Source organism: Rosa chinensis, chromosome 6, assembly GCF_002994745.2.
Source record: "Rosa chinensis cultivar Old Blush chromosome 6, RchiOBHm-V2, whole genome shotgun sequence".
NCBI classification, from domain to species: domain Eukaryota; kingdom Viridiplantae; phylum Streptophyta; class Magnoliopsida; order Rosales; family Rosaceae; genus Rosa; species Rosa chinensis.
The window spans coordinates 34,698,738-34,716,657 of record NC_037093.1 but is presented as its reverse complement, the minus strand read 5'-3'; the positions used below and the strand labels follow the sequence as shown (position 1 = coordinate 34,716,657).

The 17,920-nt window shown below is 39.5% G+C and overlaps 1 protein-coding gene across 2 annotated transcripts; it reads left to right on the top strand.

Annotated features, from left to right (window-relative positions):
* The first annotated feature begins 7,405 nt into the window (after positions 1-7,405).
* On the top strand, positions 7,406-13,347 carry LOC112171228 (laccase-14). Of its 2 annotated transcripts, none has more exons than XM_040509441.1 (7): positions 7,406-7,564; positions 8,082-8,228; positions 8,310-8,554; positions 8,929-9,057; positions 11,692-12,289; positions 12,498-12,856; positions 12,943-13,347. In XM_040509441.1, exons 2-7 carry the CDS (start codon positions 8,119-8,121, stop codon positions 13,128-13,130), a joined length of 1,629 nt encoding a protein of 542 aa, XP_040365375.1. In that variant the 5' UTR covers positions 7,406-7,564; positions 8,082-8,118; the 3' UTR covers positions 13,131-13,347. The 2 variants fall into 2 exon arrangements, with proteins under 2 accessions (XP_040365375.1, XP_024164208.2); XM_024308440.2 differs by having other exon boundaries at positions 8,077-8,228.
* The last annotated feature ends 4,573 nt before the right edge of the window (positions 13,348-17,920 follow it).

The window sequence follows — 17,920 nt, the reverse complement described above, 5'->3', positions numbered from 1 at the left end:
TCAGACTTGGGTTCGAAGATAATAGAGAGAGAGAGGAAGAAAGCCGATCCACTATGCTCAACAACAAACTAGGTATGAAAATGTTGCAGATCTGGAGTAGAAGAAAAAGATGATGGAAAAACAAGGAAAAGAAAGAAGAAAGAGAAGAAATCGGGTTCAGAATTCCTTTGAGCCTCTTTCTGCTTCAATTTGCTGAGTTGCAGCAAAGTCTCTGCTTTTGAATTTCGTTTTGACAGGTGTTGCAGCAAAGTCTCTACCTCAATTTCGTTTTGACACGAACTACATCTATTAATTGAATAATTGTATTGAACTATTTGTCTATTTGACTTTGCTTACTTAGTTAATTGGTTCTCAGTAATTAGTTTTTAACTTCTTACTTATGTTAATTACTTAATTGTTAAAATGTGATTGTTCATTGTTCTACATAGAAGCATTTTGTAGTTATATTTATATATAGAAATAGTTGTCAATGATATTATATGTTATAAAAATAAAAATAAAAATAAAAATAAAAAAACCGCCTAGGCGCCTGGGCGCTAGGCTTCAGAGCTCCGCCCGACTAGCCCCTAGCGTTTTTTAGAACCTTGACTAGGAGTGTAATATAAAGAGCATTACAAGTGGACAATGGCACAACACGTGACCAACGTGTTTGCGTGTCAACCAACATCATGAGTTATTTAACCATCCGCAGGTTGGTTGAATCAGTCCACAGAATCCCCATGGATTCTATGTAAGAACAGAACTTCATATCCTTTGCATAAGACGGTCTCAGTCCTAATTTCCCTAAGGAACAGGCTTTGTAATCGAGCGAGAGGCTTTAGAAGCAACCAATGAGGATTTTGGTTGGGTTTGAGAGTCTGAAACGCTATTTGAAGCAAAGTTGTTAATTGCAGCATCACCTGGGGCTCCATCACCATGATAGACGCCATCTATGGCGTCATGGATATGGACTGCACCAGCCCTAGGCTGGTGGTGGACGGAGGCGGTGCCCTAGGCAGCAACGTCGATCACACTTAGTCCAGGAATCAACTTGTGATTCATGCTTCGTTTCGCGCAAAGGAAAGGATGTGAAGTCTTTGGTAGACGGATCATCATATCATGACCAGAATGACCTATCATGTTGTGACAAAGCCAATATGTGTCTAAATCCAAGAGATCTTCTCTCATGACTTTATTGGATTTAATAGCTCGAATAGTGACATAGAGTCCACTAGAGAAAGACATAAAATTCTCTAAGATGCACCTTTATTCGCAATCATTAGAGGTATTGCAAAGGAACTCATTTCCGTTCTCTATATGCATTTTCGCATGGAATCCGTTAGCTATTCATCGGTGTAATTTGCCCTAGGAGCGTAGAGAGTTTCTATGACAGTAATCAAGGTGCCATTTGGGAATTTGGGCTATTTCATGTCCTTGAATTAATATTGATGACTCAGCCATCGTAGTCACAAAGTAAAATGCTCAAAATCAAAATTGAGTCATAATGAAAAGAACTAGAAATTTTATTCATAAGCCAACAGAATAAATCATTGTCTATTAACCATTAGGAAAATCTAATCCAAATGCTAGCTAATGCAAAACAAAGGTAGTCGTTTGACTTCTTTCGGTAACTCCAAAATAAATATGACCAGGTGAGTAGAGAGATGTCGGTGGAGCAAAACTCGCTTAAATACCACTTATCTCAAAACCTTCCTAGACATCATACTCATTTTGGATGAGTCTATGTGAAGAAAAACTAAACCAATGGCATTTACTACAAAGTATATGGCAATTGCCTATTACATCTCGGAAAAATAAAGACTTAAATATAATTGACGATCTATTGATCCCAGCCAAATTTGTAGTCTTCAACCCTTCACTCTAGATCATCTTCTTGATCTTGTTCCACATAGTGAGCTTCTCTTGCTTCACAATATGCTTTTGGGCCATTGACTTCTTCTGCAGTGGGCCTTGGGCTGAGAGCTTTCTTCTTCTGGGCTCCTGAAGTTGGGCTCGATGGTGCTGCACATGCAGGGACTGGCAGATGGCAGACCGGCTAGGAATATCAGAGGTTATGCTGGCCGGTTAGGAATGTTTTTGGCCGGTTCAGGTGATCTTTTTCCCGGTTCTGAGATTCTGGGGTAGAGATACCGCCTGTGAAGATGGTCAAAGGTGGACCGGAATGGTTCGAACCAGGCAGGGGATGTTCTTCTTCTTCTAGTGGCCGGGTCGCCGTCTTTCCGGCTGGTTCTTGGGGTGGCGCCGCCAGTTCTGGACTCCTCAGATTTGGGGCTTCAATATATGCAGTGGTGGTTGCTAGGGATTGAAGGCTACGAAATTAGGGCTTCAAGTTTAGGGCTTCGTGATGATAATGTGTTTAAGGAAAATTAAAATTGGGAGAGAATTGAGTCGTGCTTTCATTGATAATAGGGACCTCTTTATATAAAGGATTACAAGGCATAGAATCAGAGTTTTACAAGGAAAGATAATCGTACAATTAATCGGATATTTCTGAATATCTCTAATTCCTAACCCTATTACAACTAGGTCAAGTAACCTAGAGTTTAAGCCAGACACAATTTGGATTTACTTAAACAATTTTCTCTTTTTGTTTTCTTTCTTTTTTCTTTTTTATCTTTTATCTTTTTACTCTCTTCTTCCCCTCTCTCTGGTCTCCATCCTCATCTTCACCGCTTCTTTCTTCAGCTTCCTTGCCGCCACCTCAGCTCTCGTCTTCTCCTCTAAGTCCCTCCCCGATCTTGCCTAGGCATGGGCGCAGCGTACGGGACCTCCAAGAGTGGCGTGGACATGGCCTCTATGGGAGTGATGCGGCCGGAGCTGGTCATGAAATCGATCATTCCGACCATCATGGTTGTAGTGCTTGGGATCTACAGCCTTATCATAGTTGTGATTATTAGCACCGAGATGAATCCAAAGGCTAAATCTTATTACTTGTTTGATGGATATGCTCAGTTGTGCTCTAGCCTTGATTGTGGCCTCGCTGGACTTTCCGCAGTCGACATCCTCCCTTCCCTCCTCTGATTCTCCACCGCCTGCGCTCTTGGGAGTCCAAAACGATCTCAGGGAATTGGGCGGGAGCTTTAAGACAGGCCTCTCGTTTCTCTCTGTCGCCGAAATCTCCAAATTGACTTCGAACTTGATGCCAGTTTGGTACGGAGCTTCAGAAGACGACTGCGGCGGTTTCGTGCCGGGAATTACCGATGAGATTCTCGGCTTCCTCGCTCAGATTTCAGAACCTGCTTTCCTATACCACTCCACCACCATGGTAAAATTTCTCATCAACACTTTGTATTTGTGTAGTCGAAGACTATATAGTTCATCTTTCAAGTTGATTGCAGTTTCGATTTACTTATTTTGTTTGATTTTGTTTTTGAAGTTGTGGATTGTGAGTTAAAAAGTTAGAGTTGATTGCATTTGAATTTGTTTGTGGTCACGCGCAATATGAACAATTTGAGATGATGAATTTGCAGAAGTCGGAATGGAAGCTGAGCAGGGGGAACCGGAAGCAGAAGCACTAGAAGGAGGTCACCGACATCGTGGGTAGCAGAAAGGACTATGGCAAAACCCCAAAACTGATATTCAGTGCAAGATACTTTAAATTTCAATTCTTTGTTGTTTTTAGGTATATGTGTTGGTGGTTGAAGTTTGAATCAGGGATCTAATTGACTTGGTTCCTGTTGGTTATGGACAGTTGTTAAATGGTAATTGGGATGTGTAGGATGTGAACTGATGGTACTATGAGCTTTGCTTTTTCTTCCAGTTGGTTTCGCCTTCTAGGTAGATGAGTTTTGCATGAACAATCAAGAGCAGGGACACGGAGGAGGAGAAGGCCGAAGAGCAGGGACTCGGAGGAAGAAGAAGAGATGAAAAGAAAAGAGAAAGAGAGAAAAAAAAATTAACTTTTTTTTTTCAGTGAGGGTATAATAGTCATTTTAGAGTAAAAGGAATGCCACGTTAGCAAAATAACAGAGTTTTTTACGGAGAATTGACGGCAAGGACCTATTGTGTGAAATTTGAGAGTTTAGGGAGTATTTGAGTGAAATTGAAATGTTAGGGACTGAAACGTCGAGACCCTATAACTATAGGGAGTAAGCAGTATTTTGTCCTAATATTAAATAGTAGCCGTAATAAAGCCAAATAATAGGATATTTCATGGTTTTGAAATTAAGGATATTTTAAGTATTTTGGGTTATATATGAGAAATTAAATGAGTGGTGTATTGAGTAGGGGTGTGTATTTAAAAATTTTCATGATGTATATACCTCCATAACGTAAACATGACAGAATTATCAGACTATTAGTTTTGTCATTAAACCATTAGTTTTTATCATGATATCAGAGCTAGGTTTTCCATAAACTGAACCTGGTTTAATCCTGACTCATAGGATGAGCATGGTCGATCCTGACTCATAGGACACCACTCTCCTACCCGAATACAGAATCTCGTATCTGAAGTTAGAAAATCTCATTAAACACAAATCCTGAATCCCGAATTTCAAATTTCATATCACATATTCCGAAGTGTGCAAATTCAACTATTCTAAAATCACCATTCGACTAGTCAACTTCAACCTTAATTCCGAAGTTCAAAATCTGCCAAAATTTGATCAATCATGGATGCTAACAGAAACCCTATCATTCTCCTAAAACACTTCCATCACCACCATCCACATCAGAGTCAGCTTCACTAGATGAAGCAAACTTTAAAGGAAAAGTCTATGATTGTTCTCTTCAGGGGAGAATAAATGGGTGGACGAAAATTCTCAGAGTGTTTTATTTGAAATCGAATAAGTAAAGATTGATGCAGTAGAGAAATTTTGACCAGTCGATAGAATTACTAAAAGTCAATATCGATCAGTTGAAAGAAGGAATATCATTTTCTCAACAGAAGTATGTTCTTGATTTATTAACGGAGACCGGAATGCTTGATTGTTGGCTAGCTGAAACACCTATAGAGATGAATCACAAACATGGCGAGTATCCCCGCAAATAAGTCCAATGAAGAAAGGAGTGCTATTTATTAACAATAGGGTAAATTTTACAACTTGGACCTAAGAGACACTGAAAATAAAAAATTGGGACAGGCACACAAGATAGAGGAGCAATTAGTAGATGTTCTTACAGAGTTGAGAATGATTGACATCTACGCACCAACTTGAGGGGGAGTGTTGGAATGAGCTGTTAATATTTCTTTATTAATTAGGATTTTGTTTCCTATTAGAATTAGTTGAATTGTAGGTAGACCTGTAAATGGACCGGATTTTGATCCGGACCCGCTCCAGATCCGTAGCTATTAAACGGGTTTGGATTGAACATTTTGATCCGTTGATCCGTTAATGATCCGAATCCGTTAACCCGTTTAATAAACGGATCGGATTTGGATTTAGGTCGATCCGATCCGTTAATGATCTGACCCGTTTTAGTAATAAAAAAATATTATTATTTATTTATATATTATTATTTTTTAAAAATATAAAATATAAAATATAAAATATTAAATATTAAATATTAAAGATTTCTAATATTACTTTTTTGCAGAAATCTAAGAGGCAGTCTTCGTAATTTTATTTTTGGTGATACTCTTCATGTAGATCATGTTATTTTAATATTTTATTAATATCTTATGAGATATTATGATATAAATTTAATATTACTATTTAAAATTTAAAAATATTTGAAATTATAAACGGATCGGATTAGCGGATCGGGTATCCGTTAATCCGACGGATACGGATTTGGATCGAGGTATCAATGATCCGCCGGGTTAACGGAGCGGGTTTGGATCGAATTTTTTTTTTAGTAAACGGATTTGGATTTAGGTCGATCCGATCCGAACCCGGTCCATTTACAGGCCTAATTGTAGGTATAATGCGTGTGCGTGCGCACGAGTGCGTGCCTCTGTAAGGAAGAAGAATTAAACATGACAGAATTATCAGACTATTAGTTTTGTCATCAGACCATTAATTTTGTGATTGAAGCTTAATAGCAGATTTAATAGAGATTTGACCATCATCAGCAAGTCCCAAACAAATTCATTGTAGAAATCAATAAAAGAAAGAGAAATTGCTGTTATCTGAGAAACTACAATAGGAGGAAGAAATCTAGAGAGTTTAGGGATATTGCAATAACCATAAGAATGTAATCTTTAACATACTATTTCATTAGTAAAAGTCAGAAGTTAATTAACATTAGAAACATCCCCTATGGGCCATTAGTTAGCTTCTATTTATTTTCTAGTTCTTTTAGGCCTTTTTTGAGGCATCTAGTGATTTTTTCCTACCTAGTTGTTAGCATTTGGTTTGGCCTTTGTCGACTTAATTCTCAGTGTCTCTAGTTATACACCAATTGAGGTCTCTAGGCGACTAGAATTACTGTTTTATCAGTTAGGTTGGGAAGACCAGGCCCTTCTAGCGCCTCCGGCGTAGTACCAAAGGGGGATCCCACTTTGTCTACGTACTTGATTGTACAATGAGTAAGTCAATTTTCTATGTATCACTGTGGGTACTATCTTTGTTTTCTTGTCTGTCTAGATGGCAGCAGAAGGGTATGTAACGGCCTATTCTGACTTTTGATGAATATATTTTAGCCCTCGGGCTCTTCAAAAACAAAACAAAAAAAATTAGAAACATCCCCTATTATCCATCTTATTCCAACTTGTAGAACAGGTCTTGCATCCAGACTACCTTTCCAAGCCATAGAAGCTTTACTATTCTTTTTAGTTGTAAAGAAACTACCTTTCCTAAGATAAGTATCTTTCCCAAAGGTTAGAAGGGTCAGTTAAAAACGGCCTAATTTAGCTAAAGCTACATTGTTAAACCAGTAATTTGGTCGAATACCTAGTTCATCTTTATCTTTAGGAGTACAAGCAACCGACCAAGCAATTGGAGGATTATGCATTTCTTTTCCCCAAAAAAAAATTTCTACACTCATTAAAGCAACCTGAAAGTTAGCTGTGGTCCAAAACCCCATTTTTGGGTTTGGCAACTCTTTTTATTTGGTAGAAGAGAGTGTATCGTGTAAGTTCTGAAACCCAAATCTTCTATGAATAGACCAAGTACTTATATTTCTACGAGAATTCTCTTCTTCAATTCTATTGCTTGTTCCAGGGCACACACCCAGAAAAGAAATAATAAATAACTGAGCGCACGTATTGAAACTAATCAAAAGTTAGAAACCCCTAACTATCTAAAATGAAACATTTTTTCTGCGTCCGGAACTGGAGGTTTCTACTCCAAGAAAGTGTTGTCTAACGAGATTTCAACCTCTAAAAGTGAAAGAAAGTTGGATACTCTACCGTACACATATATATGATTACTCTACTGAACCATAAATGAAAGTTGGATACTCTACAGTATATATATGAACCATTCATGTAGTTAGTCCAGAATGCTATAAAACACAGCGTGTAGTGTCTCATCACATGCATATATATAGAACTAGAACAACCAGAACAACTAGTTTCCGTGTGAGGATGGGTGTGCTCCAATGGTTGCTGGGTTCTCTGCTTCTATGCAGTGCGCTTCTTTGCATAGTTGAAGGAAATGTTCACTACTATGACTTTGTAGTAAGTTTGCATTTCTCTCTCTCTCTCTCTCTCTCTTGTGGACGAAAGCCACCCCATGGATTTCGGTGGCTGGAGGCAACCATAAATATAGGACATTAGGACCCTCGACCTTCCTTGTGTCTGCATTCACATATTGTTTTTCCAGCAAGATGTTACCTGTTATGGCAATTCTAAAATGTTCATAGAAGACATCCGTTTACTCTTTTTACTTGCGCATTAAGATGACTTCACTAGAAAGATGGCTGGATATTGTCTTTTTGGAATAGTGTCATTTGACACTAGCCTTATTAAAGTCATAAGTTTTCAAATGGAAGAGTTAATCTCTTAGAATGTTTCCTCTGTGCATCGGTAATTTATTTCTTAATTTCTTTATTTTGAATTTGCACTAGAAGAATCTTATTAATGTGGTACAGAATAACCCCAAAAGAAAACAAACAATAAGAGTTTTACTTGGTTTTCTGTCTTCTGTTTTAGTTGATTTAGTACTTGTTTAATATGTTATATTGATGTAGCTCAGGGAGGCCAACTTTACAAGGTTGTGTCAGACTAAGAGCATGCTGGTAGTCAATGACAGTTTTCCAGGGCCAGTCATTCGTGTACAAAAAGGTGATACTGTTTATGTCAATGTCCAAAATCAAGGAGCCTATGGCCTTACTATTCACTGGTAATAAATTTGTGATCTCTTTGTAGGTTACACCAATATTTCTCAACATATAGTGTTTTAAGAACATTATGTTGTGTACAGGCATGGTGTGCATCAACCAAGGAACCCTTGGTCAGATGGTCCTGAGTATGTCACGCAGTGTCCAATTGAACCTGGATCAAATTTCACTTACGAGGTTATATTTTCTGATGAGGAAGGAACACTTTGGTGGCATGCTCATAGTGATTGGACCAGAGCTAGTGTCCATGGTGCCATTGTTGTTATGCCCTCAAATGAGACAGGTTTTCCATTTCCCGAGCCAGATGGAGAAGAAATAGTTGTACTTGGTATGTATCTTTACTTTCATTCTCAGAGTAACATTTGTTACAGTTTAAGCTTGAAAATTACATTCTCAACGTAATTTTTGTCAGCATCATTTTTGTGGAGTTGCACAAATCCTTAAAATAGACTTTGTAAAGAAAAAAAATTCCGCACTGAAGTGAACCTGAGGTGACAGCTTTTTATCAGAACTGTAAAATCCGTTAAACTTTCATTTTCCATTTCTTTTATGCGTCTTAGAGAATGAGAACCAATGACGTGTAGTTCTTGTAGGATCCAGATACTTAGCTTTCTGGTAAATCACCATTACAAGCACAAAACACATGTTGTTAAGGCAGAATATTAGATGCTTTAATTGCTGTTACTCCTGGTATACTTGCAGGTTCTTGGTATTATATTGATAATCTGAATGAGGTGGTTGCTAAGGACGTCGAAGAAGGTTCTGACACTCCTCGCTCTGATTGCTACACCATGAATGGACAACCAGGAGATTTCAGCCTATGCTCAAATGGTATTTGACTTTATGTCCAGGAGAATGAATGAGTTATATAGTGATTGTCATAATATACACGAATTAAACTGAATGTTTATGGGTGTGTAAAACAGTGAATAATAACATGAACATAGTATAGAATTACACATCGATAATTGTTAGCCTGTTTTTTACAACATTTATGTAACGCCCTACAACCGTCCGCCCACAGCCAATAGGTCTTGGACTGGATCAATATATATCTAACTCTCCAAATTTGAGATCTATCATTGATGTTTCTTCATGGAAAAAAGTATAAATGATTGGAATTTTAATTTCATTAACCAAAAGGATGAATCTTTGCCAAAATTAAAATGAAATTAATTTATACTTTGGTAAATGAAATTAAAATTCCAATCATTTATACTTTGTTCCATGAAGAAACATCAATGATAGATCTTAAACTTTGTTCAATCATTTTTATTACTACTCCTCTTGTTTCTTCAAGGCCAAAATCACAGCCTATCATTCAATCTAGAAGAATCAGAGTTTTTTTTTTTCCCTCAATCTGTGCAATCTTACTGGATTCTGCGCTTGAAATATGTTTAACAATTACAATAATTATTGTAATTGCAATCAATAGGGAGAATATACAGTTGGAGGAAGAGTGAGGCTATGCCTCTTTTTTCTTTTTGCGTAGAGAAGAAGAAGATGACATTCATCTTCTAATTTTTTTTTTTTTTGATCAAATAAGAACTTCATTAATAATGAAATGCTTACAACGAGTTTTTGGCGACATCTCTTACGCAGAAATGACCACTAGACTTCCCACTGGGAACTCTATATACTGACTCTAAACTTGCACTACAATTGTATGACAAAGACAAAAAGCGCAGGAATAGTAAATCCTTGACATCGCACCTCTCGTCCAGCCAGTAAGAACTCTAAAGCTAGACAACTCACTTGTGTCGATATGAACTCACCAACCAGAGTCCTCCTGACCAGCTTTTGATCGACCAAGCCAACACTCGTTGTCACCTAAACTCGACCAAAATGATTGCCGGACTTTCAAACCTGGGACTAGAGAAAACCCAACACCATCACCACCCTATTGTCGACACCATCCATCCTCCACTGCTCCAAAACGCCATCGCCTCCGACCCGATCTCAGATAGGAAGGACCCACTAGAAGGCCAAGGATGATTGTCTAGCCAGACTGTTTGCCACCGCTGCTGACCCAACTCCAGAACAGGAACGATCCCCGAGACCGCGACTGAGAAGATTGTCTCTGCCACACCTTTAGCAGTGGCATATAACCAATAATAAAATAAAACCAAACCCTAAAACTCTAGTAACAGCCAAGCCCGCCACCATGGCAAACCCGATCCACCATCGCACCACCACCAGCGGCGCCCCGTCCATCACGATCTCCACCTATCAACCAACCAAACCAATAGTAGCCCAATGCCTGAAATCCAGGCCCAAGACCAAGCCCAGACCCCATACGGACTGCTCCAGCCCATTAGCAAAACCTGCTCTGCCCTTTCGTCCCAACCATCGTTCCACACGACTACAGCACCTCCATCGGCGTACCACCACACCCGACATAGGCGAGGAGGAGGTTTTGTCTGTGTCCTCTTGCCTCAGCCCACCGCTTGCATCGGACCACCTGCATCAAATCGTCCTTGCCGGCATCGGACCTCCACCTACGAGTTGACATCGACAATGGACACCCAACCCAATTTTCCAAGTCGCTGCCCTCATACCCATCCTACTCAGATCAGATCTGAAAAACTCACAGATCCAATCAAGAACAGAATCATCATCACCCACAGACTGCGTCCAACCAGCCTGCGAACAGCCACCACAAAACCCGTCACTGCCACACATTCGATCCACCGCATCAGCCGGCCAGAACTGAACCACCGCCACCCCACAACCGTGATTGCCCCTACCACCTGACACCAATCCCCTCGATCTGGGGAACAAGATAACCCAACAACACATCCCGTCCGACGACAGCGTCCATGGACGCGCCGCCGGACGGAGGCGAGATCCCCTTTTTTTTTAACCCTAGAGGAGCCGACTTTTAGGTTAAGTCCTTTGCCAATGTAAGTTGATGTGACTCTTCATCAACTGTTTTTCATCTTCTAATTTTGATTTGATTTTCTTTATAAAGTTATTTTAATTTAAGTTTTTATTTTATCTTCTTTTAGAAATATATATTGTTTCCGCATCATTTGCCACATCATACATGAAATTAATCAAGACCATTGAAAGTATTTAAATCTAATGGTTAAAAAGAAGTGTATAAATTTGTGTAAAATAAAGTGTCATAGGAACCGGACCCCAACCCTTATGACATATGCATTGTCATGTACTGTCTTCTAATTTTATTGATGTTTTTTTTTTTTTTTGACTTTGTCAAGGGGAACCCAAAGGCTTCCTAGGCCCAAGATAAACCCCTTCGGCGCATGTGAAATGCTCCAACTGTGCATTGCAGCACAGTGCCTGACCACTTTGACAGCTTCGGGGTTCGAACCTGGGTTGGGGAGCACACCCAACTAGGCAAGAACCACTGGGCCACTTGCGGTGGTTCTAATTTTATTGATGTTAGTTAAGTAACATGTTGCAAATATATATTTCTGATATAATGCCATCATAACCTTGCAGACAGTACGTATCGCTGGCAAGTGGAGTATGGCAAGACGTACCTTCTTCGCCTGGTTAGTGCAGTTATGAATGCAGAACTCTACTTTGCTATTGCTGAACATAGCCTCACTGTTGTTGGTTTGGATGGAGCATATGTAAAACCGATTGTGACCAATAATATCATGATTTCCCCCGGACAAACCATGGATATTTTGGTCACAGCTAACCAGTCTCTTGGTCAATACTACATGGCTGCTAGACAATTTGATAGTGTTAGGCCAGATGATCAAGACTATGACAAGTCAAATGTTACAGCAATTCTGGAGTATAAAGGCAATTACACAACCCCTGCAGCATACCCAATTTATCCGAGTACCCTCCCTTCCTATGAGGATTTACTACCTGCGATAGAGTTTACAGACAAAATCAAGAGCTTAGCAAGCAAAGACCACCCAATAAATGTGCCGGTGAATATAACTACCAAAATGTACATAGCGGTTGAGATGAATAATGGTTCTGTGATTGAGGGTTCTGATGATGTGACAGTTGCTCTTCTTGCAAGTTTAAACAATATAAGCTGGGTTAATCCAACTACAGATGTGCTACTTGCCTACTACAGGTATCTACTTTTTCAATCTTTTTGTTCCTTGAAGGATTATGTATGATAATGCCTTTTCTGATTTTTCCCATAAGGCTCTATTGCAGTATGACAGTATCATTAGATGTGACTTTGGAAATTTCATATATAATGCATTATTGCATAATCTTATCTGAAGAATTCAAATACAATCGTAATGACATTATGTCCACACCACATCTTGATGCAGGAACATGAGTGGGTTTTATGCCTCAGACTTCCCAGATTTTCCACCATATATGTATGACTTTGTGAATGAAAATTTGCCTGATAATACTGAGGTTACTGTCAAGGCAACCAAGGTCAAGGTGTTAGAGTACAATGAAGAGGTGGAAATAGTGTTTCAGGGTACTAATACAATTAATGCATCAGAGAATCATCCAATGCACTTGCATGGATATAGCTTTTATGTAGTCGGATCAGGTTTTGGAAATTTTGACAATGTGAGAGATCCCCAAAGCTACAATTTGGTTGATCCACCGAAGATGACCACTATTTCAGTCCCAATGAAAGGATGGGTTGCTATCAGGTTCAAAGCAAGTAATCCTGGTATGCTCCTTTTATGTTTACTTTTGACTTTTATTACATAATAAGTGGTATATATATCCATGATTTAATGTGGATGATTCTTGTAGGGGTTTGGTTATGGCACTGTCATTTGGATCGACATTTCAGTTGGGGCATGAGCTTTGTGATGATAGTGAAGAATGGAGGCACAGCGGAGAGGTGCATGCGAGAACCTCCTCCATACATGCCTCCCTGCACTGATTCACCTACCATCAGGTTGCGACCTTCCCACAAATTCAGCAGGACGGCTAAATAAATTTGGAATCATATAAACTTGGCCATCGATATTGTAGTCCACATGGGATTGCTGTAGTTTTTCAATCCAAATAGCATCAGAAAAGTTTTATCTAGTATTGACCAATAAAACTATGAATATCTATTACTATATTATTGTTATTCTTTGAAACCATTATTGTTCGTCCTGAACCATTTTGTTGGTTTGGGGGTATTCGTAGTTGTAAGGACTTTTGATTAAATGTCCAAATTTGGCTGAATAAATGTTCATTTATTCCATTAAAAGATTTGTATTCCCACTTATCTCATTTAAATGTAGAAAGCCAAGTTTGACCTCCAAATAATAAAAAAGTCATTAGAGACCTCACCGCAATCCAGTCACCGGTTGCTGGTGAGGTTACCGGTCGCAGGAATCTGGTTGCCGGATATCCCCAAAGAGGTCGTCGAAGATCTTATAAGTCCCTAGAGACTTTTATTAAACCCAATTATTTTTATTAGGGGGCAATAAAAGTTTATTGGATTTTATTTGGAGGGGGGGGGGGGGGGGGGTTTAATAAAAGTTTATTGAATATTATTGGGGGTCATAAAAACGGAAGACTGATTCCTGTCACCAGTTGTTGGAGGTCTTCAAAGAGGTCGTCGGAAATCTTATAGATCACCGGAGAGGTCGTCGGAGACTTTTATTAGCCCCCAATAAAACCCAATTAATTTTTATTGGGGTAGTAGACATACTTGGTGTAGAAAATGACTCTACACTCAATGCATTTGAACGGAGCTTTTCAGGTTTGAAATGAAAATCATAAGAAAGAATCCAAAAGTCCCTACTTACCGGAAATGTAGGACAAAGTTGGGAGGGGGCCACACTGTTAATTAATGATATATGGTTCAGTAAATATATGTTGGAAAATGTGCAGCCAAGGGCAACAGTTAAAACCAAATGCCCGGGAAAGTTTGTGGATTTGGCTCTTGAGAAAGTTAGTTGTGTCGAATCTTCCAAGCTATATTATAACAAGAAAAGATAAACTTTTTCTGATCGCCAATTCTAACCCATCGTTTTGGTTTTGACTGGGGAGAGTTGAGAGAATTTGAAAGCAAAATAGACGGTTTTACCGGAAAGAATGGGCGTTTGTCTATGGTGTCTGTGACTCATTTTATTTTTAATTTATTTAAAATTATAATTTAATTGAATTAAATTCTCCACATTGACAACAATTTTACCACATTCATTGTACAACATACGAAAATGATCATCTGGTCAGTTATTGACCAAGAAAATAATGTTCAACTATCATTGGATTTACATCCAATGGCAGAGAGCAGTGGCGGAGCCACATTGAGGCACACTGGGTCCTGTGCCCCATTAAACTTTCAGATAGATATATATAATTAAGTGACCAAGTAGCACAGATGGTTGGGATAGTGCAGTGGTCTGCCATGCTATTGCTACATTATAGGTCTTGGGTTCAAATCAGGCTAGCTGTAGAATTTTTTATTTAGATCTTTTATGTCAGTCGCTTTGACGAAGCCACACAATGTATTTTTCCTTTAACACTCCCCCTTGTGCCAAGTCAAAGACGAAATGGTGCATGAGTTGTTGCCTCACTAAAAACCTTGCCAAGTAACAATAAAAACCCTGTGGGACAAAAAATACACCTTGGTCGAAGGAAAAGAGCACAACGTACCTTTTACATTTGAGGATGATATGTGTGTGTTAAACTCCCTCTAACGTCTACACCTCCCCCTGGTCCTTACATTAATCAAGGGAGCTTGGAAAGTCTTCACATTCCTATGATTTTCACATGTTCTCTCAAATATGGCTTTAGGCAGTGATTTGGTGAACAAATCTGCCACATTCTCCTCAGACATTACTTGATTCACTTGAATCTTGAGGAGGGCCTGTTGTTGCTGATTGTAGACAAACTTTGGCGATATGTGTTTTGTGTTATCACCCTTAATATAACCTAGTTTCATCTATTCGATGCAAGCTGCATTGTCTTCATAAATGCAAGTAGGCTCTTCAGTTGTAGAACTCAAACCACTAGTCCCTCGAATCTGTGTAATGATAGTTCTCAACCATACACACTCACGAACCGCCTCATGTAGAGCAATGATCTCTGAGTGGTTCGAGAAGGTAACCACAAGGGTTTGCTTGGTTGATCTCCAAGATATCGCCGTGTTCCCATTGGTAAATACATAACCAGTTTGGGAACGACCTTTATGTGGGTCAGAGAGATACCCAGTATCAGCAAAACCAACCAAAACATCATTTGGCGTTTCGGTGTAGTGAGTGGCACTTTCGCCATCAACATTTTCTTTAGGGATTACAGTTCCATCTGCGGTCCCTCTTGTCTCTCTGTAGGGAAAGAACATGTCACGCCCCTGATTTTACACACATGAAAATCGATATATATAACCCCATAATTATATATGCGTGAACTTCCAGTCATCAATACAAAATACCTGAAATCTTTTTCCCTTAAACTTACACACATATTGATGTCCTGAACCCTCAAGTTAATATACACTCGCATCCAAAGAGTTATATATTACACAAGCTTACAAATTAAATTGTCAACAACAAAATAAAATGTAAAGGCTGCTCAGAGTAACTATACAACGGAAGTCCTTATCAAAAGTAAAGTCACAAAGGTGGCTTCCTACCGTAAAGCTGCTAGCTCGCTGCCTCAACCTCGATTATCCTAACCTGCAGGATTAACCCCTACACCGTTTGAATGGTGCACCTGGTTGCCACACAACAAACCCGGTAAGCTTTTGCAAGCCCGTATGAGTAACTCAAAAACTATACATGCACAACTCGCCTAACGAGGAAACCCATCAACTCGTAAAAAGGAACACACACCATGTTTTCCCAAAACAGCACATTCTTTTCCCAAAAGAAACAATAAAGGTCACACCGTGACCAAATCATATAAATTGAAACTCTGACAATTAAATATGATAAACAAGTCCTCCCAGGACATTTAAAAGAAAGAATCCCTGAAACTCCCTTTTAAAACACATTCTCAAATCAACACAAGTCACCCCGTGACAAAATCATAATAATTGAAACTCTGACAATTAAATATGATAAACAAGTCCTCCCAGGACATTTAAAAGAAAGAATCCCCAAAACTCTCTTTTAAAAACACGTACTCATGGGCATTAGATAGCTCCCCGCTACCCCCCATGATGTACTATGGCAACAGACTAGAGCTCTAACTGATCGTATCCACAAACCCGGCCAAAGGCGTGAAGTCCCAATATATATGCCTGAGGTTACTCCCAGCAACCCGAAATCCTCAGACCTCCCCGGTCGTCAGATCAAAACCTTTCAAAATGGTAACTCAGGACCCAAAAGTTACTCAACTCACACAAAAGGAGATGTCACCCCGTGACCTCCAATCATCAGACCTCCCCGGTCATCAGATCAAAACATTAAATCAAACCAAAAGGAGAAATCACAACCTGTGACTCTCAGATCTTCTGACCCCCGGTCGTTAGATAAAAATATTCAAATCACATCAAAGCAACTCACACCAAATCTTGACACTTTTCAAAACAATAGAAATTCTCAATTCCCACAAAATGTTTCCCAAAAAGTCAAGCCCCCAAACAATAGAATGAAACCCATCAATACCTATTGCTTCAATTCACTCATCAACCCACAAGAATATACATATTCCCCGTAAATATATATATAAGTGGTCATTCACTCAAGAAGGCCACTAATACCAACTATAGTTTGCAGTTAACTAAATAACTCTCAAAACAATAAGGTCAACCCGTTAGTGAATGAACTTCGTGAGATTACTCACCTCGAACTCCTGCTGCGTCTTCAATACAGAACCGAACCAAAACTATCACCAACAACTCGTCCAAATACTTCTTCAAGTACCTAATCACAATCGGTTCCAACTTAGTAACAATTCACATTTGGTTTAAGTTCGAAACCCCTGTTTTGAACTAAAATCCCCAAAGTGGCGCCAATCGAGGCAAAACCACATCCGAGACCTCCCAAGGTCTCCGGAATACGTCCACGATCGATGTGACCAAACCACAAGTCGATCGGACGCTCAAATCCTCACGGATAGAATAAATTGATCGGTATGAAACTGCAAAAATCATAAAAATTCCAAACGAACTCCAAAACTTGCATATTATATATCGAAACGCTCGTCTCAACGAATAGAACATATATAATATCAAAAACAGTTCCTTAAGTGGCCGGAACACCACCGGAACGCCGCCACAGACGGTGGCGTACCGCCGCCAGCCAAAACTCAATATTTCACAAAACTCCCAACATCAAAGTTCTTCATCTAAGCATGCTTGTGAACATTCATAACTGTCTCGAAGTCAGAAAACAAGCTTAAGGGATCGAAAACTACCTCACAAGCCGTGAACAGTAATCCCAACTGAGTTGAACCATTTTCCACGTAAACCGATCAAAAAAAACACCATAGATCGATTCAGACGACCCCCATGAAGCCAGGGAAGGAAACTTGAAGCCGCGCCGTCGCCGGAGCTACGATTTCCGGTCGGGTCCGATTTCCACAACCTGTGCCGCCTTGCAGCGCCACCACGAAGGAGAATTGCCGTAAGAGGTCACCACAAAGACAACCGGAGCAAGGAGGCGAACTGATCTGGGCTCGTTTCACCGGAAGAGGTCGCCGGAGATGCAAGTTTCGACCGGGTCGGAATATTGGGTTCGGGTCGGGTCAGAAGGAAAATTTCGTTTATAAAGGTAGCAGACGAGAGAGAAGAGAAAGGAAGTGAGTTTCCGAAAAAGGAAACCAAATGAAAATAGTAAGT